The sequence below is a fragment of the Melospiza melodia genome, chromosome 24 (genome assembly GCF_035770615.1).
Source record: "Melospiza melodia melodia isolate bMelMel2 chromosome 24, bMelMel2.pri, whole genome shotgun sequence".
Lineage (NCBI taxonomy): Eukaryota > Metazoa > Chordata > Aves > Passeriformes > Passerellidae > Melospiza > Melospiza melodia.
Window position 1 is genome coordinate 1,573,712 of NC_086217.1, and position 26,292 is coordinate 1,600,003.

The 26,292-nt window shown below is 61.0% G+C and overlaps 2 protein-coding genes across 5 annotated transcripts; one reads left to right on the top strand and one right to left on the bottom strand.

Annotated features, from left to right (window-relative positions):
* The first annotated feature begins 3,832 nt into the window (after positions 1-3,832).
* CCDC42 (coiled-coil domain containing 42) lies at positions 3,833-8,663 on the top strand. Its single transcript, XM_063176084.1, has 7 exons — positions 3,833-3,897; positions 4,203-4,308; positions 4,397-4,516; positions 5,501-5,698; positions 5,935-6,156; positions 6,856-7,014; positions 8,595-8,663. Exons 1-7 carry the CDS (start codon positions 3,833-3,835, stop codon positions 8,661-8,663), a joined length of 939 nt encoding a protein of 312 aa, XP_063032154.1.
* A 2,692-nt stretch (positions 8,664-11,355) lies between these two features.
* LOC134428846 (bMERB domain-containing protein 1-like) lies at positions 11,356-25,996 on the bottom strand. 4 transcript variants are annotated; one of them, XM_063175848.1, is made up of 7 exons: positions 25,820-25,996; positions 24,995-25,115; positions 17,985-18,105; positions 15,290-15,363; positions 12,749-12,863; positions 12,547-12,620; positions 11,356-11,939 (listed from the first exon to the last, which is right to left on the bottom strand). In XM_063175848.1, the coding sequence occupies exons 2-7, from the start codon at positions 25,017-25,019 to the stop codon at positions 11,821-11,823; spliced, it is 528 nt and encodes a 175-aa protein (XP_063031918.1). In that variant the 5' UTR covers positions 25,020-25,115; positions 25,820-25,996; the 3' UTR covers positions 11,356-11,820. The 4 variants fall into 4 exon arrangements, with proteins under 4 accessions (XP_063031918.1, XP_063031922.1, XP_063031919.1 ...); XM_063175852.1 differs by lacking the exons at positions 24,995-25,115; positions 25,820-25,996 and adding an exon at positions 23,148-23,368; XM_063175849.1 differs by lacking the exons at positions 24,995-25,115; positions 25,820-25,996 and adding an exon at positions 21,546-22,727.
* Positions 25,997-26,292: the final 296 nt, after the last annotated feature.

The following is a 26,292-nucleotide window of genomic DNA, read 5'->3' on the forward strand; positions in this document are numbered from 1 at the left end:
AAGGGGCAGTGCCGGCCCCAGCCCCGCTCCCGGGGATCCCCACTCTGCACCCCGCGCTCTGCCCGGTGCCCGGGGGCCGCTGGTTCCCTCTGCAGCCCCAGCCCCGCTCCCGGGAGTCCCCGCTCTGTCCCCAGTGCCCAGGGGCCGCTGGTTCCCTCTGCAGCCCCAGCCCTGCCCAGCTCCGGCAGCAGCGCCTCCTTCCCGCTGCCTGCCCCGGACCCTTGGGCCGCCTTATCCTCATTTCATCCTCATTTGCCTTTCCCGGGACAGCGGCCGCCCCTCCTGCCAGCCCCCTGCAGCTCTGACACCTCCGGCAGCCGCTCCGGAGATGGAAGTGAATTAGGGACAGGGTGAGAGGAAATGTCGCTTCATGCGTTTTTAATGGCGAAATATGAAATATGTAGAGGCCGCGGGGCTCGGGCTGAGCAGCGCAGCCCAAGGCCATGAATGTTTGATGGCCGCGGCTGCGGGAGCATCTCTGGCTGTGCGGGGACCGGGCCAGGGCACAGAGCTCACCCCGTTATCAGCATCGTTATCACTGTTGTCATTGTACCTCGGGCAGGGAGGGGTTCAGCGGAGTTTGGGGCTGGGGTTTTGGATGGGAGGTCTCAGAAACCCCAAATAAGTGGGGTTTGAGCAGTATTTTCTCTGCCTTTGGAGAGTTTGGAGGTGCAGATTAAATTCCTGCTTTCAGCATGGTGAAGTGTCAGAATTGCACAGAGACCTCAACAAGAGCAGAGCAATAAAAGATTGCTGCTCGATGTATCTATTTATAGAGGGCAAAGTCCTCTCCTGCCATCAGTGCCACCCCTGAGGAGCCCAAAGCCCAGGGAAACGTGGGGCTGGTGCTGTTTGGAGCCTTTGTGGGGCTGGAACTCTCCGGGCTTGTGTTTTATGGAAACATTGCAGGGGTGGCTGACTTCTCCATAAAACCATTTGTCCCGTGCCCTGTGTTTTCCAGCTTCCTTTAATCCATTAACAGGTGAAGGGGAATATTTGGCAGCGTTTGATTCTACTCTAAACAAGGTTCCCACAAGGAGAGAGGTGTTTCCATAACAGAAATGCCTCTTGAGAAACCCACGGCTGAGCAGTCGCGTGCCCTGTGCCTGCTGAGGGCTGAAATGCAGGGAAATGTCTGTGTACAGAACTGGCCTTTCAGGGAGAATGTAAACAGGGTTTAATTCTGTAGTATTTTGCAATTGGCATGGCTGAAAAATTTCTTGCCTGTTACCGAGCCAAAAATAGAGCACAAAATCTAAAATAGAACAAAAAACCTGTAGGGTAGGATTAGAATCCAGTACTTGCCATCTGTGAACTCTGCTCCATTGAGCTGGTCTCAAAGCTTCCACTGGATTCTTTTTTTTTCCCTGAAATGGAAATGAACCCTTTTGTCCTGCCCTGCAGCGGGAGGCAGCAGTGGGGTCTGTGCTCAGTGACTTTCCGGGCTGTGTCCCCTTTGTGCTGCTCTGGGGCAGTTCAAGGCAGTGTTCTCCACGTTTTTAGGATTGGTGGGAGCCACACGGGCTCTGTGTCCATAACACACAAACCACGATGGGCACGGACTTGGAATAATTCTCTTTTCCCTTCCACGTGTTTAAAGCACCCAGTGAGTCAATTCCTGGAGAAGAGAGAGGATGAAAGGGATAATAAAACCCCAGCCAGCCTTGTTCCTCAGCTGGTAGCCAGCTATGGACAGCAAAGTGACTCTGCCATTTCCTCCCGTGGGGTGAATTCCCACCTGGAATTCCCTGGTCTTCAGGGGTACAGGCAGAGACACCTCAGGGCCTGGATCTTGTGCCAGGAAATCCAACTTTGCTCTCTTGCCTGAGCATGGGCTGGGACTGGGTCTGTAGGGAAGGGCTTGGGGGGAGCTTGGAAGGAATTTGGAGAGATCTTGGGGGGATCTCAGAAGAACCTTGGCAGGATCTCAGAAGGATCCTGGAAGGATCTGGGAAGGATCTCAGAAGAATCTTGGCAGGATCTTGGAAGGATCCTGGCGGGTGCTGGCAGGAGCTGGTGCCAGGCACGGAGCCCCAGGCTCTGCAGGGCTCAGCTGCCATTCCCAGCTCGGGTCCCTCTGCAATCCTGGCGGATCCTGGCCCAGCTTTGGGCTCCCGGGGGTGGCAGAGCCCCCCTGGAATGTGCCTGGGGCTGACACTCAGCTCTGCCCTGCATTAGAACAATCAGCACCTGGGGTTTGATGGGGCTGAGCGCTGACACTTGCCTGGCTGGTGCTGCTTTTCCACATCTAATCCAGGCCTGATGTGACAGCCCAAGGTGCCCAGGCCCTGCTCTTGCCAGCAGCCCTTCCTTTCATTAACCTTCCTGCACCACTGATCACATGTTTGCTGGCCAGGCCTGGGGCTGGAGCTTTGCCCTGGAATTAAGCTACTTTACTGTGCTCAGCGCTCAGGGAGCTCCACATCCTGTGAAAGCTGCTCTGAAGCTGTTTCTGGGCTGCAGGGCTGGGCTTTAATGCTCCTGGGGCTGATCCCAAGTGACAACTGCTGCAGGACTCTCCCTGCCTGGGGACAGCATTCCTGCCCCTCCAGCCCAATTAAGGAGCCCATGGAATGCCCAGGGCAGGGTTGGGCTGTTTGTGTGCCCCCCTGGAGCAGGGCCAGCTCCATTTCCTTTAGTGGGGATTTAATGACAATTTCAGTGGCTTCTGCCCCTGTTTCTCCTTGGGAGGGTCTGTGCAGGCTGTTGGAGCAGGGGCTGCAGTGGGGCAGAATCCCCAGGGTGTCACTGCATCCCCAAGGCAGGGTGGGGAGAGCAGCCGGCAATGGGGACTCTCTGGGTGCCACTCACATTTGTAGGGAATCTTGCACAGAAACAGGGAGAGGGGTGGAAAGAAGAGCCTGGCGTTTGACAGAAGGGCTATTCACCTGGAAATCTGAGTGTGGGCTGTGTTTTGAGGGGGTCAAGAGGAAAGTCAGACTTGAAATGAAATTAAATGAAATATGAAATTAAATGTGCCCAGGAGCAGCAGGCAGGCTCTGCTTTGGTGCTCGGGGTGGTTAAGGGAGATGTTGTGATTTAAAACAAGTGCGGTTCAGTCACTTTTAGCCAAAAAGGGGCTTTTTTCCTATTTTTCTTTCAGACAAGCCGGAGCGCAGTGCCCGCGCTGCAGGGCAGAGGAGCTGCGGGCTCTGCTCGGGTGATTTTCCAGCAGCGCTGCTCCATCGCACGGCCAGGAGATGTCCCCAGCTGCCCGGGATTGCTGCGGGAGCCCCGGGAGCTCGGAGCCCTTCGGTGCCAGCGGGACCCGGAGCCCCCGTGTCCCCGGTGTCCCCCCAGTGACGCCCCAGTGCCCCCCTGTCCCCCCTGGGCAGGGCAGTGCTCGGCCCTCCCTGGGCTCCAGCTGGGCTCTGGGACAGGGGCAGGGGCTGCCAGGACCCCGAGGGACCCCCAGGGCAGCACAGGGCACAAGGGACAAATCTGGGCAGAGGAAGAAGCAGAAAAGATGAGTGAAGAAGAGAAGGGAATGAAAAAATTCCAGGTCCTGGATACAGTGGTCAGTCCCCCTGATACCAGCGGTCAGTCCCCCTGATTCACAGGAGCTGTCACAATGGGCAGAGGAGCCCCCGGCGCTGTCACAAAGGGCGCAGGTGTCTGTGGAGCTGTCACAGTGCCCGGAGTAGCACTGGAGCTCTCACAATGGTTGCAGGAGCCCCAGTGGCTCTCTCTGGGACTGAGTAGCCACAGGGCTCGTCCTGGAGCACTGGAGCAGCCCCAGGGCCCCAGCAGTGCACAGCAGCCCCCGGGCTGCCCCGAGGCCGGGCCAGGAGCGGGACCAGCAGCAGGACCAGGACGTGCAGTGGCCGCAGCCATGGCCCACGAGGACCTGAGCTATTACCGGGGGCAGTACAAGGACAGGCTCCTGTCCCTGCTCAGGTCAGGGCTCCTCCAGCCTCCCCCCGTGTCTCCACGGCTCCTTCCCTGCCGTGCCAAGCTCCATCCCTTCCCTGCCGTGCCAAGCTCCATCCCTTCCCTGCTCCCGTCCCTCACCTGCTCCTGTCCCTGCCCTGTTACCCCCTCCCTTGCCCCGGCTATTCTGGGGGTCCCGAGGTGGGGCTGGAGGTTCTGAGGTGGGGCTGGGGGTCCCGAGGTGGGGCTGGGGTCCTGCCTGCCCCCAGGACACAGCCCAGCTCCGGAGCAGCGTGCCAGGATGCCGTGTGAGCTGGGCACATGCGTGGCAGGGAGCTGCGGGCAGCCGAGGAGGACTCCACCAACTCCTTCATCTGCGTGCTGAAGAAGATGAAGGAGGTGCGGCAGATGGAGAAGGTTGTGGAGGAGACAGAGGAGGTGAGGAGGCCGGGATGTGCCCGGGGGGCTTTGCAGGGTGGCAGGACAGGCAGGGGTGGCTCTGGCTGTGGCGGCCGTGTCACCCCAGCTCTGGTGCTGCCAGGCCTTCACGGAGAGGATGAGGACCCTCGCTGAGCAGTGGAGGGACCTGCACGCCAGGAGGGCCCAGCTGAAAGCCCACGTGGTGACATCTGGGGCCACTGTGAAGGTACAACTGGCACACCTGGCACACCTGGCACACCTGGCACACCTGGCACACCTGGCACGCCTGGCACACCTCATACACCTGGAACATGTAGCACACCTGATACACCTGGCACACCTGGAACACGTGGAATATGTAGCACAGCTGGCACACCTGGCACAGCTGGCGCACTGCCCCTGCTCACTGACTCCTCTCCCCTGGGAGGAGCCTTGGCTCAGCACTCCCCGCCAAGGCCAAGGCTCCCCTGAGCTGTGGGGAGCAGGGATTTGTGCCCTGGTGGGAGAGGGATTGTCTGAACTGCACAGCCCGGCCCAGGCTGCCCCAGCCAAAGGGACAGTGCCAGGGGATGGCCCAGGGACAGTGACGCAGGTGGCCCAGGGACAGTGACGCAGGTGGCACAGGGACAGTGCCGGGGGGTGGCACAGGGACAGTGCCGGGGGGTGGCACAGGGACAGTGACGCGGGTGGCACAGGGACAGTGCTGGGGGGTGGCACAGGGACAGTGCCAGGGGGTGGCACAGGGACAGCGAGGGGAGTGGTCCCCAGTGCTGGGGGGTGGCACAGGGACAGTGACGTGGGTGGCACAGGGACAGTGCCAGGGGGGTGGCACAGGGACAGTGACGTGGGTGGCACAGGGACAGTGCCAGGGGGGTGGCACAGGGACAGTGTCGGGAGGTGGCACAGGGACAGTGCCAGGGGGGTGGCACAGGGACAGTGTCGGGAGGTGGCACAGGGACAGTGCCGGGGGGTGGCACAGGGACAGTGCCAGGGGGTGGCACAGGGACAGTGCTGGGGGGTGGCACAGGGACAGCGAGGGGAGTGGTCCCCAGTGCTGGGAGGTGACACAGGGACAGCGAGGGGGGTGGCACAGGGACAGTGCCGGGAGTGGTCCCCAGTGCTGGGCTTTCCTCCCTGAGGCTCTCCTGAGTGACCCAGCTCCTCCATCCCGTGCCTCCCTCCCCCTGTGGCTGTGGGTGCTGCTCCCCAGGAGAATGAAAGGCTGAGAACCCAGGCTCTGAAGAAAGCCAAACAAGAGAAAGTGGAGAATTCGAAAAAGGAGAGTGAGCTCCTGAGGGCGAGGAGGGAACTGGATGACCTGAGAAAAAAGCACCAGAAACTCTCCAAAAAATTGCTGAAGTACTCTCCGTTCAAGAGGTACCTGGAGGATGTGGTGGATAATTCACAGGTGAGCTTGGATGTGGCTCAGGGTTTGAGCCAGAGGGAGGAGGCACGGCCAGGGAAATCAACCCCTGACCAAACCCAGAGACTCCAGGTGGGCTGGGAGGGGCTCCCTGGAAACCAAGGTGGGCCACAGGGTCAGGAGAGGAGAAGCAGGACAGGTGAAGGTAGGGCAGGGTGTCCCTGACCCCAGGGATGGCGGGACAGGACAGAGTGTCCCTGACCCCAGGACCTGTGCTGCAGTTCCGTGACATTGATGACATCATCAGCTACTACAAGGCCCTGCTGAGGACCCGCAAGGACCTGCTGCAGTCCCAGTGGTGGCACCGGCAGCTGATGGAGCAGGGCAAGGACCTGGAGCAGCAGCTCAGGGCAGAGAAGGAGGCTGAGATGCTCCAGTGCAGGAATGACCTGGTGCAGCTCAAGGAATCCTTTGACCAGGCTCAGAGTGACATCCAGCAGTGGGTAAGGAGCTGAGGGGTGCCCAGGGGGGGCTGGAGGGGCAGGGTTGGCTCCTCCTGCAGCCAGGGGCTCGTGGCAGGGCCAGCAGCAGTTTGGGGTGGGAGGAGGTGCCCCGTCCCATCCCATGGATCCCATCCCATGGATCCCATCCCCATCCCTATCCCTATCCCATCCCATGGATCCCATCCCATGGATCCCATCCCATCCCATCCCATCCCCATCCCTATCCCATCCCCATCCCATCCCATCCCATCCCATCCCATCCCATCCCATCCCATCCCATCCCATCCCATCCCATCCCATGGATCCCATCCCATCCCATCCCATCCCCATCCCTATCCCATCCCCATCCCATCCCATCCCATCCCATCCCATCCCATCCCATCCCATCCCATCCCATCCCATCCCATCCCAGGGCTGCGGGAGGAGCATGACAGCCCGGGTGGGGGCAGGTTTGTCACCAAGGGAGGTGACAGTGGCAGCGCTGAAGGGCTGGCAGGAGGGCGTGCCAGGGTGGGCACTGCAGGGTGGGCAGCACAGCCAGGCTGGCTCCTGGCACTGCTCTGCTCTGCTCCCAGCACACCAGGCTGGACCAGCCCCAGCCCACCAGATCCTTCCCAGCCTGGATGAGGCTGAATTTGGGGTCCCCAGCGGGGTCCTGGGGCTGAGGCCACCCTGCTGGGACGTGTCTCGTGTCCCCAGGAGGAGCGCTGGGCCGAGGTGCAGGACAGGCAAGCCAGGAAGGCCGTGGAGCTGAGGTCCCTCACCATGGCCATCCACGGCCTGTTCCACACCGCCAGCACCCGGCTGCAGCCGCAGGGCAGGGTGGCAGCTGGGGACAGCCACCGGCAGCTGGACATGGTAACGTGGGACAGACCCAGGGACAGCCCCAGGGACAGACCCAGCACAGCCCCAGGGACAGCCCAGCACAGCCCAGCACAGCAGAGCACAGCCCAGCACAGCCCGGGACAGCCCCAGGGACAGCCCCAGGGACAGACCCAGCACTGACCCCAGCACAGCCCCAGCACTGACCCCAACACAGCCCAGCACAGCCCCAGCACAGCCCCAGCACACACAGCACAGCCCCAGCACAGCCCCAGGGACAGCCCCAGCACAGCCCAGCACAGCCCCAGCACAGCCCCAGGGACAGCCCCAGGGACAGCCCCAGCCCAGCACAGCTCAGCACAGCCCAGCACAGCCCAGCACAGCCCCAGGGACAGCCCCAGCACAGCCCAGCACAGCCCAGCACAGCCCCAGCACAGCCCAGCACAGCCCCAGCACAGCCCAGCACAGCCCAGCACAGCCCAGCACAGCCCAGCACAGCCCAGCACAGCCCAGCACAGCCCCAGGGACAGCCCCAGCACAGCCCAGCACAGCCCCAGCACAGCCCCAGGGACAGCCCCAGGGACAGCCCCAGCCCAGCACAGCCCAGCACAGCACAGCACAGCCCAGCACAGCCCAGCACAGCACTGACCCCAGCACAGCCCAGCACTGCCCAGCACAGCCCAGCACAGCACAGCACAGCACAGCACAGCTCCATCCTGGCCAGGACACACAGCAGGAATGGCTGCCCAGGGCAAGGGGAGCCCCCAGGCCCAGCACAGTCCCCTCCTCCCCTGGGGACCCTGGCAGGAATGGTGGGGACAGCGAGCAAACCTGTTCCTCTGAGCAGGGGACTGGGGACCAGGCATGGACAGAGGTGCAGGGATATGGGGGTGCAGGGATGTGGGGATGCAGGCATAGGGGATGCTGGGGTGCAAGGGTTTGGGGACCCAGGGGTTCGTGGGTGCAGGGATGTGGGGATGTGGGGATATGGGGGTGCAGGTACAGGGGATGCAGGAATGCAGGGATGTGGGGATATGGGGATGTGGGGATACAGGGTTCAGGGGTGCAGGGGTTCAGGGATGCAGGGAGAGGGATGCAGGAATGCAGGGATATGGGGATATGGGGATGTTGGAATACAGGGGATGCAGGAATGCAGGGATGTGCGGATATGGGGATGTGGGGATACAGGGTTCAGGGGTGCAGGGGTTCAGGGATGCAGGGAGAGGGATGCAGGAATGCAGGGATATGGGGATAGAGTGGTTTGGGGCTGCAGGTACAGGGGATGCAGGAATGCAGGGATGTGGGGATATGGGGATGTGGGGATACAGGGTTCAGGGGTGCAGGGGTGCAGGGATGCAGGGAGAGGGATGCAGGAATGCAGGGATGTGCAGATATGGGGATGTGGGGATAGAGGGTTCAGGGGTGCAGGGGTGCAGGGATGCAGGTCCAGCCATGGCCAGGATTTGGCTCCATTCCCCCACAGAGGCACACTCTGGTGCCTTCCTGTCCTGCACTTAGCTCGGGGACACCTGCCCTGCAGGAGGGACAGGCTCCCTTCTGCCTCCTGCCCCCACTGCTGCCTGACCCTGCCCTGTCCCTGTCCCTGTCCCACCCAGATCCGGCAGTTCATCCACGACCTCCAGGACTTCACGGAGGACATGAAGGAGCGTGGCCGAGCTCTGTGAGAGCCTGCCCTGCCAGCGAGGCAGCAGCAGGGCGGGCAGGGACAGGAGAGGATGAGAGAACCTGCAGAAATTGCAGACTAAAGAAATAGCAAATATTTAAAGCATCTCTTCATTTCCTGCTGATCTTCCCTGCTTTTCTGTGAGCCCAGATACTCAGCAGCAGAAGAGAGAAAAGCAGGAGGCAGTGAGCCCTGCGTGGCTCTCAGGGTCCCAGAGGCCTCACAGACACTGGCAGGGCCACCAGGAGCTGCTCCTGCTCTGGAAAATCAGCTCCTGGCTCCTCCCGGAGCACAGAGCATGCAGGGCCTCTGTGTCTGTCCACCTCATCTCAGCTGTGACATTTCCAGAGGCCATCCACACCCCCCCGAGAGGTGACTCAGCAGTCCCCAGCCACGGCCACCCTGTCACCCACGGGGGTGCCACCCTCTCGGTGGTGGGCAGGAGCTCATGGGACAGGAGCAGCTCTGCCCTGTGAGGGGTGGATGGGGACACGGCTGTCCCTGTCCTGTGATGGATGGATGGATGGATGGATGATGGATGGATGGATGGATGGATGGATGGATGGATGATGGATGGATGGATGATGGATGGATGGATGGATGATGGATGGATGGATGATGGATGGATGGATGGATGATGGATGGATGGATGGATGGATGGATGGATGGATGGATGGATGGATGGATGGATGGATGGATGATGGATGGATGGATGATGGATGGATGGATGGATGGATGGATGGATGGATGGATAATGGATGGATGACTGGATGGATGGATGATGGATGGATGATGGATGGATGGATGATGGATGGATGGATGGATGGATGGATGGATGGATGGATGGATGGATGGATGGATGGATGGATGATGGATGATGGATGATGGATGGATGGATGGATGGATGGATGGATGATGGATGGATGGATGGATGGATGGATGGATGGATGGATGGATGGATGGATGGATGGATGGATGATGGATGATGGATGATGGATGGATGGATGGATGGATGGATGGATGGATGGATGGATGGATGATGGATGGATGGATGGATGGAGGGATGGATAATGGATGGATGGATGATGGATGGATGGATGGATGGGGGGTGGATGATGGATGGATGGATGGGGGGTGGATGATGGATGGATGGATGGATGGATGGATGATGGATGGAGGGATGGATAATGGATGGATGGATGATGGATGGATGGATGGATGGGGGGTGGATGATGGATGGATGGATGGGGGGTGGATGATGGATGGATGGATGGATGGATGGATGATGGATGGATGGATGGATGGATGATGGATGGATGGATGATGGATGGGTGGATGGATGGATGGATGGATGGATGGAGGGATGGATAATGGATGGATGGATGATGGATGGATGGATGGATGGGGGGTGGATGATGGATGGATGGATGGATGATGGATGGATGGATGGATGGATGATGGATGGATGGATGGGGGGTGGATGATGGATGGATGGATGGATGGATGATGGATGGATGGATGGATGGATGGATGGATGGATGGATGGATGGATGGATGGATGATGGATGGATGGATGGATGGATGGATGGATGGATGGATGGATGATGGATGGATGATGGATGGATGGATGGATGGATGATGGATGGATGGATGGATGGATGGATGGATGGATGGATGGATGGATGGATGGATGGATGGATGGATGGGGATAGGGCTGTCCCCAGGGGCTGGTGAGGACACCGAGGGACCAAAAGTGAAGTGTGGGTCAGAGCCAGCAATGGGAGGGTTGGGCTCTTGCTGCAGCAGCAGGAGCTGCTCTGGGCATTCCAGGAGCTCCCAAGTGCAGCCCAGGGTTAGGTTCTGCTCCTCTCTGCCCACCCTGCTGGGCACACAACCCTTGCCCACCCTGCTGTGCCACAGCTGAGCCATCTCCTGAGGTGGTGCCAGGAGGGAAAACACCCACAGAGCTTCCAGCAGACATTTATTGGTTGGGGTTGAGGTGGATGCACGTGAAGCTGTGTCTCTCCATGGGCTGGGCTCCTCTCCCAGCCCTCCCAGCACTTCTGTGTGCCCAGGGAGCAGCCTCAGGGCCATGGGGGGACACACAGACACAGCCTGCCCATCCTCAGGGGGACACACAGACAGAGCCTGCCCATCCTCGGGGACACACAGACAGACCTGCCCATCCTCCAGCACTGCCTCCAGCCCAGGCTGCCTCCAGAGGGGCAGGTTTGGAACCCAGGGCTCTCCTGGCCTCTGGCTCCCCTCAGCCCAACCAAACTCTCTGGCTGGGTCACTCACTGTCCCAATGAGGCCTGGGAGGGCAGGACAGACAGGAGCCTTTGGTGTGTGTGGAACAAAGCAAATCCCTGTGTGCCAAGTACAGCAGCCCTGGAGAGTCTCTGGAGCAGCCCAGGATGGGATTGGCTCAAGGCTGGGATCAGCCCCAGGACAGGATCAGCCCCAGGACAGGATCAGCTCCAGGACAGGATCAGCCCTAGGCTGGGATCAGCCCCAGGACAGGATCAGCCCCAGGACAGGATCAGCTCCAGGACAGGATCAGCTCCAGGCTGGGATCAGCCCCAGGACAGGATCAGCCCCAGGGCAGGATCAGCCCCAGGGCAGGATCAGCCCCAGGACAGGATCAGCCCCAGGACAGGATCAGCCCCAGGCTGGGATCAGCCCCAGGCTGGGATCAGCCCAGGACAGGATCAGCCCCAGGACAGGATCAGCTCCAGGCTGGGATCAGCCCCAGGACAGGATCAGCTCCAGGACAGGATCAGCCCCAGGCTGGGATCAGCCCCAGGACAGGATCAGCCCCAGGACAGGATCAGCTCCAGGCTGGGATCAGCCCCAGGACAGGATCAGCTCCAGGACAGGATCAGCCCCAGGACAGGATCAGCCCCAGGGCAGGATCAGCCCCAGGACAGGATCAGCCCCAGGACAGGATCAGCTCCAGGACAGGATCAGCCCCAGGACAGGATCAGCCCCAGGGCAGGATCAGCCCCAGGACAGGATCAGCCCCAGGGCAGGATCAGCCCCAGGGCAGGATCAGCCCCAGGGCAGGATCAGCTCCAAGGAAGCCCCTCCTGCCCGTCCCGTGTCCCCAGGACGTGCCCCTACCACGGCCGTGTCCTGTGCCAGGCGCTGGCAGTGCCCTACATGATGGAGCAGGTGAAGCCACAGCACCCCCTGAGCAGGGCCAGCCCTGTCTTGGTCACATAGGGAGCCGAGGTTTGCTGTCCCCTCGATGTCATCTTCTTCTCTGGGACAGGAGCTGCAGGAACAGGAACCCAGCTGTGTCTGGGGACAGGGACAGGGACAGCAGGGGCTGCTGCTCTGCCTGGGGACAGGACAGCCCAGGGCCACTGCTGTGCCTGGGGACAGGGACAGGGACAGCAGGAGCTGCTGCTCACAGCTGCTCTGAGGCTGCTGCTGACCCCGAGGCAGGAGCTCCTGCACCTCCATGGCCCTGCCCTGGGGCTCTGGGTGTCCCCAGGGCTGGGAGTGCCTCCCACCACCCTGGGGAGGTGGCAGAGCACAGGGAAGGGGTGGCTGTCATCAGAGGAGTGGCGCCCATCTGCACCCACCCGAGGTGGGGCCGGTGTTCCAGGGGAGATGAAGGCTGGCAGCTCCAAGAAACCCCCCCAACCCCGTTCTCGGGGGCCATGTGGGAAATGCCAGGAGGGAAATCAGTCCCCAACATCTGCTCCAGTTCCAGGCGCTCCCACGCTGGGACCTCAATCAGCAGCACCCCCCTGCCCCTTGCCCACCCTGCCCCAGGTGAGGCAGCCCCAGGCAGGGAAACCTTGGGGGCAGAGTGCCTGGGAAGGGGACAGACCCCAGGGAGGGTCAGTGCAGGCAATGAACACATCAGCACTCACTCGCTCTCTGGAGGCAGCTTTTGGAGAGCTTGCTCTGCAGGAACTCGGCCATTTCCTTGTCCTCTTCCCTTTCCCTGCGGCAAAGCACTCGGTTACTGCTGGGAAAGGAGCAGCAGGGCCCCAGGAGCCCTGGGAAGGCAGGACCCAGCTCAGGGGATGGATTGCAGAGTCCCCAGCAGGAGCAGCAGGTGACAACAGCTACCTGAGCCTTTCAAACTCCACATCATCCACCAGGAAATCCCGCGTCTCCACCAGCTTGTGGATCTGCTGCACCAGCTCCTCTTCCCTCTGCTTCTCCTCGTTGGATTTCTGGTTCTCTGCAGCACGGGGAGCACATTTCACATTCCATGGGGAGCACATTTCACACCCCACAGCGGCCATCCCACCCTCCAAGGCCAGTCCTGCTCTGCTCAGCTCCAAGCATGGGGGCAAAGCCAACCCAAGGGAGCAGCTGGATCCAGGCTTCGGCTGCTCAACGAGAGGAATCTCGTCCCAGCTGCCCTGGCTGGATGTGACAGCTCTCCTGGGGCTCTCCTGGAGCTCTCCCTGGGCTCTCCTGGGCTCTCCTGGGGCTCTCCTGGGGCTCTCCCTGGGCTCTCCTGGGCTCTCCTGGGCTCTCCTGGGGCTCTCCTGGGCTCTCCTGGGGCTCTCCCTGGGCTCTCCTGGGGCTCTCCCTGGGCTCTCCTGGGCTCTCCTGGGCTCTCCTGGGGCTCTCCCTGGGCTCTCCCTGGGCTCTCCTGGGCTCTCCCTGGGCTCTCCTGGGGCTCTCCTGGGCTCTCCTGGGGCTCTCCCTGGGCTCTCCCACCGCCTGAATCAGTGCAGAGTCACCTGGGCGCTGTCTCTGAGCATCCCGCACTGCCGGCTGGGACAGGGCCACCCCCACGGCATCAGACCCAGGCACCGCTGTTTGGGGTCACTAACACCGCTATTTGGGGTTCATTGACACCGCTATTTGGGGTTCATTGACACCGCTATTTGGAGTCACTAACACCGCTATTTGGGGTCACTAACACCGGTATTTGGGGTTCATTGACACCGCTATTTGGGGTTCATTGACACCGCTATTTGGGGTTCATTGACACCGCTATTTGGGGTCACTAACACCGGCATTTGGGGTTCATTAACACCGGTATTTGGGGTTCATTGACACCGCTATTTGGGGTCACTAACACCGCTATTTGGGGTCATTAACACTGCTATTTGGGGTTCACTAACACCGCTATTTGGGGTCACTAACACCGGTATTTGGGGTTCATTGACACCGGTATTTGGGGTTCATTAAAACCGCTATTTGGGGTTCATTAACACCGGTATTTGGGGTCACTAACACCGGTATTTGGGGTCACTAACACCGGTATTTGGGGTTCACTAACATCAGTATTGGGGTTCATTAACACCGGCTATTCGGGGTTCAGTAATACCGGCTCTTTGGGGTCATTAACACCAGTATTTGGCGTTCATTAACACCGGTATTCAGGGTTCACTAACACCGGTATTTGGAGTTCATTACACCGGCAATTTGGGGTTCATTAACACCGGTATTTGGCGTTCATTAACGCCAGCTATTAGGGTTTATTAACACCGGTATTTGGAGTTCACTAACATCGGTATTCGGGGTTCATTAACACCGGCTATTGGCCGTTAATTAACAAACTGCAGTCTGAGGCAGAACCGGTCAGGGTTCTGTCTGTCCCCCCGGACAGACGCTGCCCCTTCCCGCTGCTGGCAGAGCCCATCACGGTGACATCTGAGTCACCAAAGGCGCAGTGGCCCTGGCCGGGCTCTGAGCAGCACTGACGTGTTCCTGCCTTTATCCAAAGCTCAGCTGCTGGGGCTGTCTCACCAGAACAGGCGTGTGCAGGCTTTTTCCAGCACACACTGCTCTGAGTCAACTCATAAAGACAACAAAAAGCAGAATTTCTGCTCTCAGCTGAGCCTGGGAGCACTGAAAAGGCAAGAAATGAAAGCCCAAAGCAGATGAAGGAAAGCCAGGCTCATTTCTCCAGCTGCAAAAAACCCCCCAATTTATCTCTGCTCTGAGCCGTGGTTTAGGGAAAGGCTCGGTTTAGGGAAAGGCTTGGTTTATGGACTGGAAGGAGTTGGGATTAAAGCCCCCATGAGATGTGGAGCAAGGAGCTCCTGTTTTCCTGGCAGGATGCTCCCCTCCCCACTGAGCCCCCATCCACACACCGAGCCAGGTTTACTGGGGGGAGCAGCACCCCAATATTGAGCAGCACCTGAATCTTGAGCAGCACCTGGGCTCTGCCTGTGTCCACTCTGTGGCTGCCAGGCCCAGCCAGCACCGTGGCACTGTGGCACCTGGCAGGGCCCTCCCGGCCTCTGGGGTGTGCTGGGCACGGCACAGAGGGGGTGCTGGGGACACAGCTGGGCACAGCTGGGCCCTGCCTGAGCCCAGCACCCCTGTAACACCTGCCCTGGGACAAGGAGTGCAAAACCCTGGGGAGGGCAGCATCCTCAGGGATCCCAGCATTGTCAGGGATCCCAGCACCCTGGGGATCCCATCAGCCCATGGATCCCAGCACCCCGGGGATCCCAGCACTGTCAGGGATCCCAGCATTGTCAGGGATCCCATAACCCCAGGGATCCCAGCACCCTGGGGATCCCATCACACTGGGATTTCAGCACCCTCGGGAATCCCAGCACTGTCAGGGATCCCAGCACCCCAGTGATTCCAGTACCCCAGGGATCCCAGCACCCTCGGGGAGCACCCCCAGAGCCTCACCTGGCAGGTCCAGCAGTTTCTGGAGCTCTGTTTTCAGCCGGCTGATCTCCTGGCACAGCTGGATGTCGTCCATCCTGCAGGAACACAAACGGGACCTCTGAGGGGGAAAGCTGGGACAGGAGAGGCTCAAACCCCCCGAGCAGCACCCAGGCAGTGCCTGTGGTGGGATCCCAGATTTCCCTGCCTTCCCATGGGAAATGCAGCCCACTTCACCCCAGATTTTTGTTGGGGCTCTGGTTGTTGGCAGACAGAAAGTTAAATATGCTAATGATAACAAAGCCTTATCAAAACCTGGCCCATCCACCAGGCAAGGGCTGCTGTGTTTCTCCTGGTCCCAGAAAATAATCCCCAAAGAGCAAATTCAAAAAGAATTGGAAGCTGCTGCCACAAAAAAAAAAAAAAAAAAAAAAAAAAAAAAAAAAAAGAAGATCTTTTTTATCCCACCTTCCTGCAGAATTAAATAAAGGTAGAAACGTGAAACGTAACAGAGAGGGTGTGCAGAGCACCAGGGGGCCACAGGGACAGCAGAGATTGCTGGGGACACACTGATTGAAATGAAAATTACACTCAGATGAGAGCTGGATGATTGTTGCATTTAAATGGAAATTAATTCTGGAGACACTGATAGGGAGAATAAAAGATAATAAATTCTGGTTTCAATTAAAATCAGGAGGGGTTGCAGGGACAAGCAGCCAGGAGGCTCCTCTGGGGCTGGGATTGGTTCCACCCCTACTGGTGACACCTGTGGCAGCCCCAGCCAGAGCCAGGCGTCCCAGGGAGCCTCAGAGAGCCTCGGGGAGCAGGGTGGAGCTGCAGCTCCCACAGAATCCCAGCCGTGTCCTTCTGCCCTGTGACGGAACAGTGTTTGTGCCCCGTTGTTCCCAGAGCAGGGACACCCAGGAGCGCTGGCATGGCTCATCTGACATTGCCCACACGAGCAGACTCTGCTTATTATGGGGGTGCCTGCCCTGTTCAGCTGCTCACCCTGCTGGTTCTGCATCTCCCTGAGCCCTGCAGTCCATCCACCCACCCTGAGCATCACCTTCGTCCCGCTGGGGACCAGAAAGGGCCTTGGGGCCCCTGCGTCCCACCCCTCTGAGGCTGTGCTGCAGAGCCCAGCTCCGGGCTCCCCCTCTCCAGCAGCAGCGCCCCAGGAACTCCTCAGCCTTCCCTGGCTCATCCTGGGCCCTGCAGAGCTGAGCCTGAGCTCCCCCAGGTCACAGAGCTACCACAGAGCTCCCCCAGATCTCCCAGAGCTCCCACAGCTCCCCCAGAGCTCCCACAGAGCTCCCACAGCTCCCACAGCTCCCCCAGATCTCCCCCAGCTCCCCCAGAGCTCCCACAGCTCCCCCAGAGCTCCCCCACAGCTCCCACAGCTCCCCCAGATCTCCCCCAGCTCCCCCACAGCTCCCACAGCTCCCCCAGAGCTCCCCCGGAGCTCCCACAGCTCCCCCAGAGCTGCCCCGGAGCTCCCTCAGCTCCCCCAGATCTCCCCCAGATCTCCCAGAGCTCCCACAGCTCCCCCAGAGCTCCCCCAGATCCCACAGCTCCCCCAGATCTCCCCCAGCTCCCCCAGAGCTCCCCCAGATCTCCCCCACCTCCCCCACAGCTCCCCCGGAGCTCCCACAGCTCCCAGAGCTCCCCCAGCTCCCCCAGGTCCCAGGCAGGCACTCCTGGCCTGTCCCAGCCCCAAGGGGTCGCTGTGGCAGCCGAGCCCACCAGGAGGTTTCTGCAGCAGATTTCCCTTTGCTTTCCAAGGGAGAAACCACACCAAGGGTAAGGAAACACCAGAGCTGGAGCTCTGACAGCGCCTGAGAGCATCAGGGGCTGTTGCCATGGAAAGGCTTTGGGAGCTGCACTTCTGATGTTTCCACAACTCCTTTTCAAACTCGAGTTCAGGGGCAGCTGTGCCCCAAAGAGGCTCCAAATCTGAGCCTGAAAGCAGCTCAAAGCTTCCACTGCCCAGATTGACCTGACTCTCACATGTAGTGCTGAGGGACAGACACACAGCACAGAGGGACAGACACTCACAGGTAGCACAAAGGGACAGACACACAGCACACAGAGGGACAGACACACAGCACAGAGGGACAGACACTCACAGGTAGCACACAGGACAGACACACAGCACAGAGGGACAGACACACAGCACACAGAGGGACAGACACACAGCACAGAGGGACAGACACTCACAGGTAGCACACAGGACAGACACACAGCACAGAGGGACAGACACACAGCACACAGAGGGACAGACACACAGCACAGAGGGACAGACACACAGCACACAGAGGGACAGACACACAGCACACAGGGGGACAGACACACAGCACACAGAGGGACAGACACACAGCACAGAGGGACAGACACACAGCACAGAGGGACAGACACACAGCACACAGAGGGACAGACACACAGCACACACAGGGACAGACACTCACAGGTAGCACACAGGACAGACACACAGCACACAGAGGGACAGACACACAGCACACAGAGGGACAGACACACAGCACAGAAGGACGAACACTCACAGGTAGCACACAGGACAGACACACAGCACACAGAGGGACAGACACACAGCACAGAAGGACGAACACTCACAGGCAGCACACAGGACAGACACACAGCACACACAGGACAGACACACAGCACACACAGGACAGACACACAGCACAGAAGGACAAACACTCACATGTAGCGCAGCTCCGACTCCCGGCGCACCAGGATCTCCCGGATCCGCTCGATCCTGAAGAGCTCCCCCTCGATGTCATCCACGGTGGTGGTGGAGTCGGCCATGGACACGATCTCGTCCTCTGGACAAGGAGCAGGGAACAGGAGCAGCCTGAGGCAGCGGGAGAGCAGCGGGGCCCGGGGCAGCCTCGGGAGCAGCAGCAGCAGCAGCAGTTCCCTGCTCCCGGCCCCTGCCAGGCTCCGTGCTGGGACAGAGCCTCACATTCCCTGGGGTCCCCCTCTCCCCGAGCAGCAGCAGCCCAAGGGAGCTGCAGCCTGCTGGATGGGAGGGCAGGAACGTCCCTTTCCTTTTGCAGAGGCACAGAAACCTCCAGCACATCCAGCACGGAGAGCTGAGCCTGCCCTGCACCCTCCTGCTGGCCAGGAGCAAACCCGGGCACACAAAGCTCAGAGCTGGGAGCCACGGGGTGAATTCCTGCTGCTGCTCCTCCTCATCACAGGCTGGCTGGACACCCCCATCCCTCCCAGCCACTGGGGCGAGCCCCCGTTCAGCTCCCCCACCCTCTGCAGGGCGGAACCCACATCCAGCCCCCACCTGGGGAAACTGAGGCAGGGAAGGGGGGGTCACCGGCTCAGGGTGAGGCAGGAGCTTCACAGCAAAACGTGGGATAAAGGGGCTGTGATGTGTGTTTGAGAGGATGCACAGGGTGAAAGCCCATCCACCTCTGGCCGTGGCTCTGAGCAGCAGCTCTGCCTCCCCCGCGGTGACTCACACACAAATCCCACCCGCTGCTCCTGCCTGGCCCATGGGTTCCTCTGCATGCTGTGGGGATCCCACAGGGACTCCCAGCCGGGTTTGGGGAGCAGCTGAGGATCTGGGAACAGCTGAGGATTTGGGAATAGCTGAGAATTTGGGAATAGCTGAGGATTTGGGAATAGTTGAGGATTTGGGAACAACTGAGGATTTGGGAACAGCTGAGGATTTGCTGCAGGCCAGCTCCCAGCCTGGGCTGCCTCAGACACGACTCTGAGCCTGTCACCTGAGCCTGTCACCAGTGCCAGCAGCAGCACCTTTGTCACATCCCAGCCAGCCCCACATCCCCGGGGGTGCTGGGGACAGGGGCAGAGCCAGGCTGGGGGACAACATTCCAAACAACATTCCAAAAACTCCTGCAGGGCTGGCTCTGCTTCCTCTGACCCTTACAGAACACAGCTCCCCTCTGAGGCTTTGCCTTCCTGCAGCCCTGGGACTTTCCCTGTGCAGGAAGAGGGGAAAGCACAGAAATCCAGCTGCTCCCAGGAAGAGGGGGAAGCACAGAAGGTGCAGCTGCTCCAGGAGCAGGATTGCCCAGGCAGGGATGCTGGGAGATGCCAGGCTGTGTGGTCTGGGCATCCCAACCCTGAGGGTTACAGGGCAGGAAGAATCAAACTCCAAGGCACAGGAGCAAACTCTCTGCACTCTGTGTCCTCTCCCCATCACGAAACACTGCTCAGGAAATCATTCCCAGAGTGGGACACATTTCCAAAACTTCCAGCAGGGAAGGTTTATTGTGGAAATCCGATGGTTTGGATCCATGTGTATGGTTTGGGGAAGACTTTTCTGCTGTTTCTGGCTTGGAAACCCAGGAGGGTCCTTAGAGGTTGTGTCCCTGCCCCTAGGCAGGAAGGGAAGGCTGAGGCTGATGCCAGGGCGTGACTCTTCCCTTGGTCCCTGTTGGGGTTCGGGGTGAGGCTGGATGAGCCCCCAGCAGCTCCTGTTGGGGCTCAGGGCAGGGTGAGGCTGGATGAGCAGCTCCTGTTGGGGCTCAGGGTGGGGCTGGATGAGCCCCCAGCAGCTCCTGCCCAGCTCTGCTCTCCCTTTCCCCCCCTCCTGACGGTTGCCAAGGGACCGGCCTGTGCCTGCTACAGCATCACCGTGCGGTTGCTAAGGGACCAGAGTGCGGTTGCTAGGGGACCGGGATGCTGAGGTCCTTCATCCCGAGCACTCTGGGGCTCTGCTCCCCCACAGCTCCTCTGGCCTGGGATGTTTGGCTGCAGCTGCACCCAGCTGAGCAGCTGGGGACGGCCCCAGGGGCCCGCTGCAGACGCTGCCAGATGTGCAGGGACCAGCACAGCTGGAGGGACAGGTGGCACAGCTGGCACCAAAAGCTGTGCTGCTGTGTCCCCTCTGTGTCAATAAACACAGAGATACACAAACCCGGGGTTCCTGCAGCCTCTGTGCCCAGGGACACGCCAGGGACACCCCAGGGACCCCCCAACCTGCCCGGGGACACCCTGGGGACACCTCAGCTTGCCTGGGGCACAGGGCGGGGCTGGGGACAGGGACGGTCCCTCCTGGCCTGGGAATGACCCGGGAGGTTCTGATCCCTGCTGGAACCATCACTGCGCTGAGGTTCCCTGCAGGGATTTCCCGGGGGCAGCGCCAGGGCTGGAGCAGCTCCAGAATCCCAGAATGGCATCGGCACAGCCATGCCAGCTGCGAGAGGGGAATCCTCGGCAGGGCGGGCAAGGGGAGGAGGCAGCGCTGGGACAGGAGGAGGTGACAGGGCTGGGACGGGAGGAGGTGACAGAGATGGGACGGGAGGAGGTGGCAGGGATGGGACAGGAGGAGGTGACAGGGCTGGGACGGGAGGAGGTGGCAGGGATGGGACAGGAGTAGGGGACAGGGATGGGACAGGAGGAGGTGGCAGGGATGGGACAGGAGTAGGGGACAGGGATGGGACAGGAGGAGGTGGCAGGGATGGGACAGGAGGAGGTGGCAGGGATGGGACAGGAGGAGGTGGCAGGGATGGGATGGGAGGAGGTGGCAGGGATGGGATGGGAGGAGGTGACAGGGATGGGACGGGAGGAGGTGGCAGGGATGGGACAGGAGGAGGTGACAATGCTGGGATGGGAGAAGGAGGCAGGGCTGAGCTCCTTTCCCCCACCTGCAGCCGGAGGCTGGGGTGTAATTCCAGCCCCTGGGCAGAGCCCACAAGGGCAGGAAAGCTCCTGACTGGGCTCTGGGTTTGTTCTGGCACCACCGGGCGTGGCTGGCACCGCCCTGCCCTCCCACGCTGCTCCCAAGTCACCTTTATGCTGGACACTGAACAGGTCAGAGTGTGCTGTGACATGGGGACAGTGGGAAGGTCACAGCACAGCACAGCCAAGGCTGCAGGGCTCAGCTGGAGGGGGCCAGCCCTTGGCTGAGCCTTCAGGAGCTGTGGTCAGTCCTGACACTCTGCAGCCCTCAGGAATTCCAAGGAACTGCTCCCCAAGCAGGCGGTGCTGGACAAGAAGCTCTGACAGGACCTTTGTGTGCCTGGAGCTGCTGAATTCAGGGCAGAAGCAGAGGGAGGGCAGTGCCAGGAGAGAACTGCTGGAAAATTAACCCACAAACCCTGGGATGGAGAAGGGGACACCCATGGCAGGGTGGTCACTAAAGCTGGGAGCAAGCCCACAATCCAGATCTCCCTCTGGGGACAGACAGGATGGCCCCAAGTGTGGCCACATTGCCCAGGGGTCCCTGTGCTCCCACAGCTCTCCCAGAGCAGCACAGCCACACAGAAAACCTTACACAAACCCTAAACACAGAAACCCCAGTGCCAGAGCCAAAGGGATCCTGCCTGGCACCACTTCAGGCTGGCAAAGCAAGGACAGAAATTTGGAGATGCTCTGATCATCCCAGGCAGCCCAGGGAGGGGCCTCAGCTAACGAGGAGTGTAACAGCCAGAGACTTCCATCGCAGATGGTTCGGGGACAGCATTCGGGCGGGCAGCAGCCAGCTGGGATGAGTCACAGCAGCCAACAGCGCGGGGTGAGCTTTGGGCAATTCTCTTCGGGATCAGAGCTGGGAAATCGATTGTCAGCCCCTGTGGAGGGTCAGAGCCCTTCATGGGGGCACCATCCCGAGGAGCCTCAGCTCAGCCTTGCGTTCCCTCTGCTCCTGCCAGCAGCGGGGACAGGGGACACTCAGCCTGACTCCAGCAGGACGAGAGGCTCCAAGGGCTCAGGGCAGCACAGGCTCAGTCTGAGCTGTCCTGGTGGGGAGCAGGCAGCAGAGCAGCACCCGAATAGCAGACAGGGATTGCTGCTCTTATCCGTCCCAAGGTTCTCACCCACTCCAAGGTGCCCAGGAGCTGGGAGCTCACAGAACTGCTCTGAATCAGCAGAATCACGGCCACCATAGCCCTGCTCACAGGCACCCGTGGGGAGTGTCCTGCCCATCCCCAGCAGCCTGAGTCCAGTCCCTGGCCCACCCCTCTGTCACCCAGCTGCTGGAGCAGAGCACGGGCTGCTGAACCCCGCAGAGCCCCACGGGGGCTGTAGGGGAGGACACACACTGCCGGGAAAGGCACAAAGGCAAAGGACCCAAACATTCCACAGCTCTCCCAGGAGCTGAACAGCTTCACGGGCACCTCACAGCCCCCAGGCAGTGCCAGCAGGATGCTGGAGCTGGTGATCCCTCCTGCCCTGCCCCTCCAGCTGTCTGTCCGAGCCCGCTGGGTGCAGGGGGCTGAGGGGGAGCAGACAGGGGCAGGGAAGGGGAGGGCTTGGAGGGGCGGTGGAGCAGAGGGATCGCAGGCGCCTCCCTCGGCCCAGCCCAGCGCTGCGACCCTTCCTGCAGCCCAAGGTCGAGGGCTCTGCTCAAGGCGATTCCCCCGCTTGGCGTCCCCGCTCTCCTCACCTCGGTCCTGCTGCAGGGACCGGTCTGAGAGGGGCAAAGGCGGTGAAGGACAGGGCGAGCCCTCCCGTGCCCCGCTCACAGCCGTGCCCGGGGCCGCGCACGCAGCGAGATGTGACCGTGCTGCCCCGGTGTGTCCCTGCAGACACCCCCCTGCACCCACCCTTCCTCCCCTCCAGCCCCCCTTGCTCCCGTCCTTACTGTCCCCCAGGCACTCCATCCATCCATCCATCCATCCATCCATCCATCCATCCATCCATCCATCCATCCATCCATCCATCCATCCATCCATCCATCCATCCATCCATCCATCCATCCATCCATCCATCCATCCCCGCTGCCGATGGCCGCTCGGGGACCCGGGCGGGCTCCGTTTGCTGGATGAAGCCGCCTGTTCCCCGCCAGCTCCCGGGGCTCGGCTGCCCGGATTGTCCCGGGCCCGGGCCGGGGGAAGTTGGGCTCGGGCGGTGCCGGTACCGGTACCGGCGCCGCGGCGCTCACCTGGCCCCGCGCCGGCGGGCGGCCAGCGGGTGGATTCCATGGAGCCGTAGCGGGGAGAAGCGCGGCTGCCCTCCATCCGCAGCCAGCGCCCGTGCTCCACCGGGCCGGGGGCTCCCGCTGCTTGCACCGCTCCCTCCGCGCTGCTCCCGCCGCTCCCGCTGCTCCCTCCGCTCCGCTCCGCCGGGGCGGGGGCTCTCACCGATCCCACTGCACCGACCCACGGCTCCGCTCCGCCGGGGCGGGGGCTCCCGCTGCTCCCTCCGCTCCCGCTGCTCCCCCTGCTCTGCTCTCTCCGCTCCGCCGGGGCGGGGGCTCCCGCTGCTCCCTCCGCTCCGCTCCCGCCGCTCCCGCCGCTCCCGCTGCTCTGCTCTCTCCGCTCCCGCCGCTCCCTCCGCTCCGAGCCCCCCGCCTGCAGCCCCCTGCCCCCGCAGCTTCAGCCGGCCCCTTTCAGCCCCAAAAGCGCAGCATCGGCACCGACCGAGCGGGGTCCGGGCAGTGAGGGCGCCCAGGCTCCGTGGGGCACGGGGGTGGGACACGGGGTGCCGGGGGTGAGGCTCAGCGCCCAACAACCCCCAAAAACCCGCTGAGCCAGGGCAGCCGTGGTTCCTGGTAGAAACAACTTTTGCCCATGGGAAAACCCAAGAGCGAGATTTTGAGCCAAGCCCCAAGGGCTGGAGCGCAGCAGGAACCTCAGCAGGACCTGGGGCTCCCTCCTGTCTCGGCCAGGACAGCAATGCCCGGGGGCACTGCCCTAGGCTGGGCACAGCAAACGGCCAGGACGGGCTGGGTGTGGGGGCAAACCCTGCTCTGACAGGGTTTGTGCCCCCAGAGCACCTGGCTGAGGAGTCACGGCTCTGCAGGGACACACCTCAACACCCCTCCCCAAAACACAGCGAGGGGACACAGCTCAACATCCCTCCCCAAAACACACTGAGGGGACACACCTCAGCATCCCTCCCAAAACACACTGAGGGGACACACCTCAGCATCCCTCCCAAAACACACTGAGGGGACACACCTCAGCACCCCCTCCCAAAACACAGCGAGGGGACACACCTCAACACCCCTTCCCCCAAAACACAGCGAGGGGACACACCTCAGCATCCCTCCCAAAACACACTGAGGGGACACACCTCAGCACCCCCTCCCAAAACACAGCGAGGGGACACACCTCAGCATCCCTCCCAAAACACACTGAGGGGACACACCTCAGCACCCCCTCCCCAAAACACAGCGAGGGGACACACCTCAGCACCCCCTCCCCAAAACACACTGAGGGGACACACCTCAGCACCCCCTCCCCAAAACACACTGAGGGGACACACCTCAGCACCCCCTCCCCAAAACACAGCGAGGGGACACACCTCAACACCCCCTCCCAAAACACACTGAGGGGACACACCTCAGCACCCCCTCCCCAAAACACACTGAGGGGACACAGCTCAGCACCCCTTCCCCCAAAACACAGCGAGGGGACACAGCTCAACACCCCTTCCCCAAAACACACTGAGGGGACACACCTCAGCATCCCTCCCAAAACACAGCGAGGGGACACACCTCAGCACCCCCTCCCCAAAACACACTGAGGGGACACACAGAGTCCTCTGCTGGGACAGCTCTCGGCCAGGACGTGCCTGAGGGTGACACTGATGTACCCACGCACAGCTCCAAGGGCTCAGGGACACCCCAGCTCGGTGAGGTGGCTCAGGGACACTTTGGGAAGTGCCCCTGGCTGGAGAGCAGGGACACGGTGACACTGGGGGGGGTCTGGGGGATCCAATCCCACCCAGAACCAGCCCGTGGGCTCTGGTCACAACAGCCTCAGCTCCAGCCAGTGCAACACAAACCTGAGCAAAATCCTGGAATTCCCATCTCCAACAGCCAAAGAGGAGCTCCCGGCTCTTGATCCAGCCGAAGGATTTGAAGCAGAACACATGCCAGAGATGGTGCTTCATTCTTTGAGGATAACTGTGGAATATAAACACAACAAGGCAAAAATTAAGAGTCTCTGTCTAAAAACAGGGGAAAAGGATATGGGAGCTGTTCCTCTGGGATGGAAAGGCAGCAGCAGCACCTCTGGAAATGCAGAAGCACTCTCCCAGGAGCAGCACAAAGCCAGGGGGCCGTGGGGGTGGGCTGGGAGCTGGAAGGGTGACCCTTGTCAAACGGGGAGCTCCAGCATTCCAGGGAATCGCTTAGGAATGCCCTGGGGCTGTAAGGAACTGCCGGCTCCCAGCCGAGGGGAGGGACACGGCTGCCCACGCTGGTTTGGGCGTGCAGGGGCTGCTTTGGGGGTTCGGGGGTGCAGGACTGCTTTGGGGGTTGGGGGTGCAGGGGCTGCTTTGGGGGTTCGGGGGTGCAGGACTGCTTTGGGTGTGCAGGGGCTGCTTTGGGGGTTCGGGGGTTCAGGACTGCTTTGGGTGTGCAGGGGCTGCTTTGGGGGTTGGGGGTGCAGGGGCTGCTTTGGGTGTGCAGGGGCTGCTTTGGGGGTTCGGGGGTTCAGGACTGCTTTGGGTGTGCAGGGGCTGCTTTGGGGGTTCGGGGGTTTGGCTCTGCAGGGGCTGGTTTGGTGTTGGCTGTGCAGGGAAGGAGAGCCGTGAAGCTGCTGCCTCTCAGCCGATGAAGGGATCAGCGCCCCCAGCCCTGGAGCCAGCGGGGCTGCAGTGACTCACCTTGTTTTGGTCGCTCGGAAGCGCAGAGAAAATGAACCTGTAAATATTTTAATCAGTTCTTCAGGCAAGCACTCTCCAGGATGACTTTCACTGCGAGCAGCCAGATCTGCTGGGGGCTGAACCGGAGTTGAATGCATTTTATACACTCAATTTATCGGGAGTGAATCAGGCAGCCCAGAGCCAGGATACAATTCACCACTGGAGCTGCTGGATTGGATGGAATCCTCGGGGCAGGGGGGAGTGCAAATCAGGCAGAGGAGCAGCTGGGCTTCCTCCTCAGCCCAGCTCCTGGAACTCTGAGGCTGAGGAGTTTCAATGGGACCTTCCCTGCTCCTCCTCGTGCTGTGAAGGAAGGTGTGCTCGTGCTGTGGACGGGCAGGATTTAAGGGAATGCCCGAAGTCAGTGTGATAATCTTGCACAGTGAGGGATTTTTTAAAGATTATCAATCCATTAAACACATTCGGTGCAGATT